Source organism: Dicentrarchus labrax, unplaced genomic scaffold (genome assembly GCF_905237075.1).
Source record: "Dicentrarchus labrax unplaced genomic scaffold, dlabrax2021, whole genome shotgun sequence".
NCBI classification, from domain to species: Eukaryota; Metazoa; Chordata; class Actinopteri; family Moronidae; genus Dicentrarchus; species Dicentrarchus labrax.
Window position 1 is genome coordinate 7103728 of NW_026136716.1, and position 12028 is coordinate 7115755.

Sequence of the window (12028 nt, forward strand, 5' to 3'; positions counted from 1 at the left end):
GTGTAGATTTACAAACGAGTTTCATTTCAGGGTTCATATTCAGTTGGTTTTATTAAATACAGCACGTATAAAAACACTTTATTTAATTTACACATCCAACATTCTTTATATCTTCAAACTAATAACAGACAACAATAGACACTAGGCTAACAGGGTATTAATAAGTCAGTGCCTTTTGTTTAAAACAAAAAAAGTTCTTTGGAGTGTCTGGAACAATTTAAAAATGTTGCGGTGCTACAACTCATCCTTGACTAATGCTTTTGATTAAGAAGAAGTGCTGCTTTGCATTTTAAAGAGCAGTTTCACAAATAATTTCATTAATGTGAAACTGTATATAACAAAGGATGATTCGACCTTTAAAGGTGGCACTCTTGAGATCAAAAGCCTAATACTTTCAGCTGTATTGTATTTTATAAGAGTTAAGTGCAAAAACAAACCTGTCATCTATTTTAAAACACACATATATTGCATGTACACATAGTGCATCGGAAAGCCACAATCATTCAGAATTTACAGTTAAATGCAGAAACCACCCTAAAATACAAGTAAGTAAAGAAGAGTTATATAAGGTCAGTGAAATGATAACAGAAAAAAATAGCTGATTGACTTTGTTTGAGGTTGAACAATATTTTGTTCACATATTTGCCACATGCACACACAAACTGTTGCTGAGGAGTCGGCAGGAAAGGACTGTACAATGCCTTGTTTGTTGGTTGAGCTGGCAGCCCAAACCAGACAATGGCTTCCCTTTTTCCCCTCTGCTCTCCGTCCAATTCCTCCCCACACGGTCCAAGCTCTTCTCTAACATTGTGAGGCTGCAGGAATCCACACCAGACGTGCCTCACATCACAAATCATCCTCACTCGGTGGTTTAATGAGCTCGCGGGACCAGGTACGGACAGGAAAGCACACATTGCAGGATTTCCTGGTTTTGTCTAAACTGTGAGGAGCCTCGTTACCTCAGAAAGACATAAGATCTGCTCCAAGTCTAAAAGCTTTTGTCTGTGTTTTTATTTCCTTTTCTCGGGCTATTTATCTCTGCACTGTAGTGTTTGGTCTAATTTCAATTCAGGCTAGGTATCTTTAATATTTCCCCTCTTAGTGTATTTTAAATATATTCAGTTTAAAATGAGAAACAGTCCAGTCTTATATAGAGTAAAAGATGAGCGAGGATGAGTCTTGAACATGCCTTGATACACATGTTTGTGGCTTCAAAAGCCATAAAAAAATATCACTAATGACTTTTTGAAAGTAGCTTTAAGATAATTTCACTCTCACTTTTTGCTTTACCATTAAATTTAGATGTGTAGCACTGGAACTGGCACTACTGGTAAGGGATTTTCAATAATATGTGTTCACAGGACACACCAATTCTTAAGTACATGAGCATTTCTGGATTTCCTGAACCATTTTAGCCTCACTCTGGAACTTCTTGGATCGTCTTGTTTCACCAGATAGGTCCTGACTTGTTGTAGTCTGGCTGCCTATGTCATTGGTGTTTCCTCTGCCAAATGACAAAAGGAAATACGGTACAGGTTGGAGGTTTAACATGAGCCGTAATCTTAAAAACCATCAGATATTAGACATTGGAGACAAGCTTTTAGTTGCATCTTACCGTCCATTTGTTCCTTCTCTGGACGAGCACTGGTTCCATTAGACTGAGCAGCCTCTCTCGCTGGATTAATGATAAGCACATTTGGATGTCATTTCAGTGTAATAAAAGGTTAGAAAAAATATACAGAACACAGACTGTAGCTGAGACTTACGTTCTCTCTCCTGCTTCCTCCAGAAGTCTGCAGTGGTGGACAACAGGACAGAAACATTAGTGGCAAATACAGAGCGGAAGAAGTCTGTTATTGTAAAACGTCACATAACTACCAGTAATTTCATTCTCACTGGAACTAGCTGCCTTTGATTTTTAATAAATTATACAAAAACAAAATCACAACTTTGTTTTCAATTTTCACTTTTCAGAAAAAAGCCTAAAAACATCACAACATGCATCACAATCTTTGGCAAAATACTGACTAATTAATGTTAAATGATGTAGGTAAGTTTAGTTACTGACCTGCTTCCCATGGCATGGATTCTGCAGGGAGAGAATAACAGCAGATAATATGTTAAGAAAGTCTGTGTTTATAACTGTTTGCCTAATATAAATGAAATAAAATGTAACGTAACGGTTTAAATATGGAATAACTGCAAAAGAGAATTTATATACATGCCTGAGTAACCTTTGACAGCAATTCTAAATTTAAATGTTACAATGTAAAATGTTACCAATCTCTGATCTCTGTCCCAAATTCTAACATACTCCATGCTGTAATATCCTACATTTCCCAGAATGCTCTTCCAACCACCCCTAGAGATTGGACATAAACTTGTTAAACTCCAACTTTTGTGTTTTTAGATGAAACATGAAGTTGTGGTGTGATGTAGTACAGGAGAAAAACACTGAGAAGACTGAATCCTATCTTTTTATGTGCGTGCTGCAGTCTGCCACCAGCACCTGTGATTTATTTTTAGATATGGAGCTCTTCATTGCTTTATAAGACTTCTTACCTTTTTGGAAGAACCACATTCCTAGAGGAAACCAACAGAATCATTAAAATGTAATACTAGACTCAACATTATAAGACTAATAAAAAACAGACAAATTGAAAAAGTTTGGGGTCACCCAGACAATTTCATGTTTTCCATGAAAACTCACTTTTATTCATCAAATGAGTTGCAAAATGAATAGAAAATATGGTCAAGACATTGACGAGGTTAGAAATAATGATTTTTATTTGAAATAATAATTTTGTCCTTCAAACTTTGCTTTCGTCAAAGAATTCTCCATTTGCAGCAATTACAGCCTTGCAGACCTTTGGCATTCTAGCTGTCAATTTGTTGAGGTAATCTGAAGAAATTTCACCCCACGCTTCCTGAAGCACCGCCCACAAGCTGGATTGGCTTTATGGCCACTTCTTACGTACCATACGGTCAAGCTGCTCCCACAACAGCTCAATAGGGTTGAGATCTGGTGACTGCGCTGGCCACTCCATTACAGACAGAATACCAGTAGGTTGTAGGAGGAAATTAGCTCCAATCAAGCGCTGTCCACGGGGTATGGCATGGCGTTGCAAAATGGAGTGATAGCCTTCCTTATTCAAAATCCCTTTTACCTTGTACAAATCTTCCACTTTAACAGCACCAAAGCAGCCCCAGACCATCACATTACCTCCACCATGCTTGAGAGATGGTGTCAGGCACTCCTCCAGCATCTGTTCACTTGTTCTGCGTCTCACAAATGTTCTTCTGTGTGATCCAAACACCTCAAACTTAGATTCTTCTGTCCATAACACTTTTTTCCAATCTTCCTCTGTCCAATGTCTGTTCTTTTGCCAATCTTAATCTTTTCCTTTTATTGGCCAGTCTCAGATATGGCTTTTTCTTTGCCACTCTGCCTAGAAGGCCAGCATCCCGGAGTCGCCTCATCACTGTGGACGTTGAGACTGGCTTTTTGCAGGTACCATTTAATAAAGCTGCCAGTTGAGGACATGTGAGGCGTCTATTTCTCAAACTAGAGACTCTAATGTACTTGTCCTCTTGCTTAGTTGTGCACCGGGGCCTCCCACTTCTCTTTCTATTCTGGTTAGAGCCCGTTTGTGCTGTGCTTTGAAGGGAGTAGTACACACCGTTGTAGGAAATCTTCAGTGTCTTGGCAATTTCTCGCATGGAATAGGCTTCATTTCTCAGAACAAGAACAGACTGTCGAGTTTCAGAAGAAAGTTCTCTTTTTCTGGCCATTTTGAGAGTATAATCGAACCCACAAATGCTGATGCTCCAGATACTCAACTAGCTCAATGGAAGGCCAGTTTTATAGCTCTCTAATCAGCACAACAGTTTTCAGCTGTGCTAACATAATTGCACAAGGGTTTTGTAATCATCAATTAGCCTTTTAACATGATTAGCTAACACAATGTACCATTAGAACACAGGAGTGATGGTTGCTGGAAATGGGCCTCTGTACACCTATGTCGATATTCCATTAAAAATCAGCCGTTTCCAGCTAGAATAGTCATTTACCACATTAACAATGTCTAGACTGTATTTCTGATTAATTTAATGTTATCTTCATTGAAAAAAAAAAGTGCTTTTCTTTCAAAAATAAGGACATTTCTAAGTGACCCCAAACTTTTGAACGGACACACACACACACACACACACACACACACACAAAAAGTGGACCAAGATTCAAAATGGTCTAGTAAGTAAGGAACAAATTGTGACAAACGGTTGTGTGCCATGGTGTTTTGTCTTGATAAATAGAGTTATAATTTGTGAGTTCTTACCTCCGATCCATCTGTGAATGAAAACCAGCAGCAGCACAGCTGTCAGCATAGTGATGAGGACTGTGAGTCCTGTGGAAATCTTCAGATTTCCTGGTACTATACTGTCAGCTTCTATTGCTAAATGAGAACAGCAGCAATAAGTGGGTTTTACAGTGTATTACACACCGCAGGACATTTTGTGTTTTAATAAGTAATAACTCACTTGTAAAGAAAGGGTTGGGGATGGGTTGGCTGCTCTCCTGACTGACTGGATTTTCCAGCTCGCAGCTGAACTCTTTTATATCTGAACTGTCCTCCTAGGAGCAGAGAGAAACAGTATTCCCAAACAGTTATACACAGTTTTTACACCTTCAGCATGTTCAGATGTCCCAACAACCAAGTGAGAATGAAAAGAGAAAAATCAGCCTGAAAAACATTGTTCTGGTTTCCCACAGATGTTAGATTATATCATTTTTCTGTAGCAGATATTCTTTAGATTTTCCCAACGAATTCCTCCAACTCCTTAAATATCCTTGTTTATGCTCCCCACGTCTTTACAGTGTGTCTACCAAACCATTTCCCTTTATCACGGCTAAAGTCACGACAGTCAGCCCTCTAAGGAGGCCACTGAAACTGTGTTTCTGTATTTCACTTCTCAATGAGACTCACATACAGTGAGCTGCAGTTTGTAGGGCTGCAGAGTTAATTTGTAAATAACTGTTAACGTTATAAATCATCTGTCGAGTATTTGATTTTGTAAAGTTGGAAGTTATTTATTCGGTGTTTGGAACAGCAAGAATGTGTGTTACACTGTGTTGAAATAAATAAATAAAATGTTCAGTCTCCTCGCCGGTTGTTCCAACTCATTCAGAGTCATTATCGCATTTGCTGTTAGCATTTAACAGGTGGCTGATAAAATATAGATATATGTACGTATCTAAATATTTAAATTAATATCATAAATGTGCAACGACGAGTTGACTATTGGCTTTAACCTAATGACTCATAGTTAAATAGGAAAATGTTTAGTTACTCAATGTCAATGTGTTTGAGAATAATTCAATTTCACAGAAGCTTCTTCTGTTTTAAACTCTTTCTATGACATTACCAGGTTACTCAATATTATGACAACATTAGTGTTTGATGGTTGGCTGCAATATTCTGCAATGTGAGGATTCTTGTAATGAGCATGTTCATGAACACTTCAGAGTAAAAAGCAGTAGAAACTCAATGGTTCAGTTCAAGATATTAGTTTGATTTCCGAATGAAAGAGACAAAAAATACATATATTGTTGTAAGAACTGATGAACTGTGGCATTACATTAGAGACTACAACACCTTTGCAATGTGTTGGTCCTTAGATGAACCTGTCAACACTTTGTCATCTGATTTCCACTTGTAGGTGACGGGTACAGCATCTGTAGTGTTTCCATCACAGGTCAAAGTGCATCTGGACTCACTGCCATCACAGGATTTAATAATGGTGGGTGTAGGAACGGGAGCTGTTGTTATTGGAGGAAAAACAAGAGAAATATTTTAGTCTGATCGAAACCAATCCACTCACAACCTCACAACACACTGTGTGTTCATCCACTTACAGATGACGATGAGATGAGTTGCACTGGAGACCACGCTGTTGATTTCCGGTATGTAGTGTCCACTGTCCTCTCGAGTAAGTCTTGTGATTGTCATCTCTCCGTTTGAAATGTTCAGGCTACTACGGCCTTTAAACAAACATCAACATGGATGGTGTTAGCTTTACAACACAAGTCTTCAGCCCACAAAGAATTAAAATCAATAATTTAACTCCCCTTAAAACCCCTCATATTTGATCTCAGACACCAAAACAGCTGAGCTACACTCGACTCAATATACCTTTGAACTCGCGAAAAGCCTCAACACTCTCTCCATCCCACTCAATGGCGATGTCAGGCAGTTTTTTCCACAAGATGCTGGTGGGCACAATGGTAGTATCAGGATTGAGGACAACTTCATCGCCAACCTTCTTGTACACGGTTTTCTCTGCAAGGACAAAAAGAAGCTCAGTGTGCTGATTATCTTTCTAGTTTAGCAGTTGGTTATTGTTTAAATCACTTTCACGTCCTATAAGTGGTGTTTTACTCAAACTAGTGCTGTACTACCAGCCCAGGAGACTGATAGAAATATGATATGAAATATATATTTCCGGACTGTACTTAATATAAATCTGAGGTACTTTTACTTGAGTATTTTCATCTTATGTCACTTCATACTTCTACTCTACATTTCATAAGGTAATATAGTACCTTTTACTCACTACATTTTTTGTTACCGTATTCATAACTGCTCTGTGTATACTGATATTTTTCCATTAAGAACATCTCAATTCTGTTGCATCCTGCTACAATCTACTCTACTTTAGTAAATATGAGGTCTCATATTGCAGGCCTCATGCACTTTATCTTATTGACAGCAACTTTGAAGTCTACTGTACAGACACACACATGCTGGTTTACACTGGGTGGGGCCAATATGGAAAACTACAATCCTGCGACACAACACGCAAATGTAAACCCATTTAATCCACACAAAAAAGATATACTCTTAACTGTAATAAAACAAGTCAGCTACCAACAAGAAGCACTGCACTTACCGGAGTCTGCGAACACAAAGGCCAGTAAAACACACAGACAACCGACCACTATCATCATGGATGTCACAGACGGCAACATCTCCAGCTCTTAAACGGTCAAAAACGAGGAGAAATAACGCTACTTAAACGCAAGAAACATTATAGGTTAACATAGGTATGCTAGCTGTAACAATAGTTAAGGTTAAGGGTGAAGGAGAGAGAAAACCTGCATGAAGCTGAAAGTGAAAGTTAAAGCTCAACATCAACAGCAACAGCCTCCAATGAGCCTGTCGTCATACGGAAGTGGGCTTGGCTTTTATTGGGGAAAAAAACGATATTATATTATTGTATACTATTTATAAATGTGCTTAAAACTGCTCAACACTCACTATAGATGTGAAACTAACGAACCAAATCACTAATTACCTCTAGAAAAGTGAACTGAAAATAATTCAATTAATAATAAATCTTCACATGTACACAACTCAAAACGGCACTCTTCCGGCCCCTAGTGTCCAGAGGTCGTTACTGCAGCCATACAATCTCCAAACAGCACTTTATTTAATAGCACTGTCTGAGATAAGAAGGCTACATTTTGTAATTACAGCTAATCTATAAATGACAAACAACCCACCAAGCCATTTGAAGCTGCATTATTCTTCCTAATGTATGAATAGGCCTGCAGTAAATGCATCATGTGTCATTAAGATTCATTAAATCAAACCACATGCAGTAACTTCTTATCGCAGACTGTTTATCTGCAGACTGTCTCTGCTACAGACAGAAGTGTTTTTTTTTAACTCTTTAGTTAGCTGTGCTGCTGCTGATTTATTTAAACAAATATAATACAGTAAGAATAGTCAACAATTTTCTAAGTCAATCATTTTAATGTGATAATAAAAGAATCATTGTACAAATTGCTTTGTAGAAAACAAATGCATTTAGAAACAATACAGTAAGCATAAATCAATTTTTTTCCTTTGTTGGATCATTCATCCTTGTCCGGGGTCAGAGGCTCCACCTGCAGCCACATGCCTCCCTCTGCACGCAGGACAAGCTGGGGGAGACGGCGAACTTCCCCAGAGCTGGGCCCGACTTCGGGGTTCACCCCCAGGGTCAGACGAAACCTGAGCAGAGTCAAAGCCACCACGACTCGAAGCTCTGCCAGGGCGAACTTCTGACCAATGCAGTTCCTGTGAACACATACGTGTTCCTATTAGATCTTATTTACATTAAATGTTAATCTGTAATGAGGATGCAGTACCTGGGGCCTGAGGAAAAGGGGATGAACGCATGAGCAGCCAGCCCCTTTTTGTTTGTAGGGTCAAAACGCAGAGGGTGAAACTCCTAAAAGACAGTAAATCACACACGTCAAACATGAAAAAATTGTGCCAAAGTAAAAAGAAAAATAAGATTCTTCTTTTTCATTTCTTACATGTGGGTTTGTCCAAACAGTCGGGTTGTGGTGTGTTCCATAAATACTGACCAAACAGATGGCACCTTGGAAAGAACAACTACTTTAAGAAGGGTTCATGTTCACTGCTCTAAAGGTTATCATAACCTGACCAACTAGCTGATCAGGCGTTTCACTTCCTGGTTGAGGTTGGCTCATGGCTGTCCCTAAGATTCTTTGTCAGATGCATTACTGTATGTGGTCTAAAATGGGTCACTGACATGCAAGAATATGAATAAAAAAACACAAGACACAGCTTTTTTTAAACCTCTAAAATCTTTTTAAAATACCCAATGAGTCTGTTTCTCTCACCCTTTGGCACTGTACAATCCCCTGGCAGTGTCATGTCCTGGGTGTACTTCCTTGTTACAGCCTGCACAGGAGAGTGCAGCCTGAGAGACTCTCTGATGCACATGGTGGTGAAGGGAAGGTTAGACAGATCCTCCCTTGAAAAAAAAACCAAACACATGTATATTTACACTGCAGGGTTTCTGGTGTGTGGATGAGTTTTCCACCCCTTACTAAGCATTTTTACTGAATTACTATCCAATGTCCAGTGATTCAGGTTGTGTGTGTGTTTTCTGACCACTCTATTTCATGTCTGTCTCGTCCTTCCATCAGCTCCATCACTTCCTGCCTGCATTTCTCCTGATATTGGTCGTGGCGTGCTAAATTATACAGCGTCCAGCAGATCGCACTGGCTGTTGTGTCATGACCTGTGGAAAACAACAATATGGGAAGAGAAAATATTGTTTATGCCAGCATCTAATTGAGACCTGCTTTTATTTGTCAGCACATTTAACCACCCCCGGCCTGTAAAAGGGACTCGAAATAGGGAGCGTTTAATTGGGGCTCAGCTTTTGATTTAAGTTTAAGGCAACTGTCCCTTGTAGAAGAAAGTTCCACAGTCATGCTTTAAAGTGTCTCACCTGCGAACATGAAGGTGTTGGCCTCAGCCTGTATCTCCTCATCTGTTAGACCCTGTCCATCCTCATCCTGCAATAATACAGAGCTACATTAATGCACTGTCCCTCCACCTCATCTTTCCCCTCTGTCCATCTCCATTTCTCATTCATTAATGCTCATTTCTTCTTCTCTCCTACCCTTGAAAGCAGTATAATGTCCACAAAGTCTTTCTTTTTCTGTGGTGCTGTGGTTTCTGTCTCCCTCTGTTGGCTGATCAGGGCACGGCGCTTCTGAACCACCTCTCTGGTAAACCTGCAAGCACCATACAATTACCACAATATCATACAATGTTATACAATTATATTACTTTATACAGTATGACTATACAAAATTACACTTAACTACAGAACATTATAAGATACAACATGATACAACACAATGTAATATGGTGCTTTCTGATACCTATAACATGTAAGGTTCCTATTTGATACATTATGATGATTTATCTTTCTATATGATACAGTATAATGCCGTAAAATAAAATACTTTACAAAAATGTTACAATAAGATATGTGATTCAATAGACAGCAGAATGACATAGAATTGCATAAGATATATTACAGCAGCAGATTTTTGAGGTTAAACTGTGTCATCAGACTTGAAGGTTCCTGTGTGATTTGTGCAACGCTGGTACATAAAGGTCAGGCTGTACCTGTGCACAATGCTTAAGGCCTTTTTGAATCGTTTCCCCTGCTTAGTTTTCCAGTAAATCCAGTCCCAGTGGTGTAAAATCTTTTGGCGGCGATCTATTATCAGGTCACTCAGCTCCACTATGGCTGACACATACTCACTGGTGGACCTGGAGACAGAACAGTTTCAGGAAATGGAGGAACAACAGAAGCAGAATATACTGTATTTGTGGAAAGTGGTGAAGATGCTCACTGCTGGCAGTTGCTGTTGTAGCTAAAGGCACATTTCAGTAAACTGTCCAGTGTCATCAGAGTGATGTGGTCAAACATCTCTAGATTAGTGGTGCCTACTGCCAAATGGTGGCGCCACTTGTCCTGAAAGACAGAAAATCAGTCATGTTTAACTATTGTACAGTCTGCCATTGTGCCTGAGCCTAAAATGACCCTCTGATCAAATCTAAAAACATAATAATGTCTTACATGCATGGTGTTAGTTGAGGTGTTAAATATGGCAACGTAGTTCCTCAGAATATCAAAATGAAAAGCTGGAGTCAGCAGCCGTCTCTTGCGAGACCACTCCTCCCCGTTGCTTAGCAACAGACTCTGTCCTGGGAGGTGAGAGGGAGAAAGTTTGGAGGTGAGGATGACAGTGAATTGTAATCAGTACTTGGAATCACAGTTATCCGACTTTATTCTGGTTAATTTACAGTCAACGATATAAAACAGCTGTTTTATTTAATGATGGGAAACCTGAAAAACCTTCAGTACTCTATGTTGACTATCCATAAGCAAAAGGAACAGAAAAGACTCCCACACATGTTTTTGACATTAAACAACTGCTTTGACCTATTCCTAAGTGTTATGAAACATGGAACCAAAGCTGAGCAACACGAGATATCGGACTCACCAAGCCATGGACGTAGATGGCCATAGATGAGCTCATCTTTTACTGTAATGCTGGCTGCATGGAGGGGAGGAGTGAGGGAGACACATTACACATTAAATGAAGCTCCACTAACACTCCCACTGGTGTGAAAACAATGTCACTTTTACTGTATTCTGACTGACGGGCGTTACCCTACCAGGTGCCATTAGCAGAGGTTTGACGTAGTCCGGGTGGAAGAGTCTGACCAGGTGGTAGAAAGGGCCGAGGAACCAGCTGCAAGAGTGCTTGTACGTCTGCACCAACTCATCCACATGCTGGAGGCCTTCTTCTGTGCTCTGCATCTGAGGCACAAATATTAGTAGTTTTTTTTAAACAAAACATCACAATACACAGTATACCTTATGTTTAAAGCAGTCCCATAAAGGGGAGTTAACTCTAAATTAAAAGGTGAGTGAAGTGAGTTTTTGGTTGGTTTACCATTCACTGCTTTGCTGAATTCTCATACAACTTTTTAAAGGAAATTTATCAAGAGGATATTTTGTAATAATAATTACACTGTGCTCAGTGTGGCAAATAATAATATGCAACACTGAGCACATCCTGTATCACTCTGAGAAATGTGCCGTTAGATCTCCTGATGTGTACACAAATGAGGGTAAATATCATTACCTGAAAACTGATAAGACTGCAAATGCATGTGTGTTTTAGCAGCCTCAGTGTGTGTACCTACCTGGCCCAGGTGGCCAAAAAGCCAGGAGTTTGCATGTGGTTTGCTGAAGCAGGACAGCCTGTGTGTGTACCAGACGTGTCGCACCAGCAGCTTCGCCGTCCACACTACAACCACAGCTCCCAGTAATGTCCAGACCACAAACAGGACCTGACAGAGGCCTGTCCAGCTGAGGATGTGAGAGAGGACACCCTGGAGGAGAGGCATCCTGAGACAGAAAAAGAGTGAGATTAATGGGAATCCAGAGGTCCAGGTTGCTCGACGGTTAGCCTGCTGTGACAGTTCACAATGACTCACAAGTTGTTAATGTTGAAATATGCAGAAACCAAACTGTTCCACCCGGTTATTTCAACAGGAACAACTGCTGCAACCATTATGAGAGACACCACTTCCTTTGTCTGTTAGAATAATCTCATTTTACACTTCTTCGCCTGACACTG

General features: G+C 39.7%; 2 protein-coding genes across 2 annotated transcripts; both read right to left on the reverse strand.

Annotated features, from left to right (window-relative positions):
• Positions 1-32: 32 nt before the first annotated feature.
• On the reverse strand, positions 33-7214 carry LOC127378405 (CD48 antigen). The gene is made up of 11 exons (XM_051427224.1): positions 6949-7214; positions 6192-6338; positions 5915-6040; positions 5655-5818; positions 4540-4633; positions 4338-4454; positions 2563-2583; positions 2069-2089; positions 1767-1793; positions 1616-1675; positions 33-1504 (listed from the first exon to the last, which is right to left on the reverse strand). Exons 1-11 carry the CDS (start codon positions 7025-7027, stop codon positions 1485-1487), a joined length of 876 nt encoding a protein of 291 aa, XP_051283184.1. The 5' UTR covers positions 7028-7214; the 3' UTR covers positions 33-1484.
• Positions 7215-7794: 580 nt separating this feature from the next.
• Positions 7795-11900, reverse strand: LOC127378986 (cytochrome P450 4F3). Its single transcript, XM_051428414.1, has 13 exons — positions 11592-11900; positions 11058-11202; positions 10883-10936; positions 10456-10583; positions 10229-10350; positions 9999-10145; positions 9484-9598; positions 9310-9376; positions 8967-9096; positions 8693-8826; positions 8363-8427; positions 8192-8274; positions 7795-8120 (listed from the first exon to the last, which is right to left on the reverse strand). The coding sequence occupies exons 1-13, from the start codon at positions 11793-11795 to the stop codon at positions 7916-7918; spliced, it is 1599 nt and encodes a 532-aa protein (XP_051284374.1). The 5' UTR covers positions 11796-11900; the 3' UTR covers positions 7795-7915.
• Positions 11901-12028: the final 128 nt, after the last annotated feature.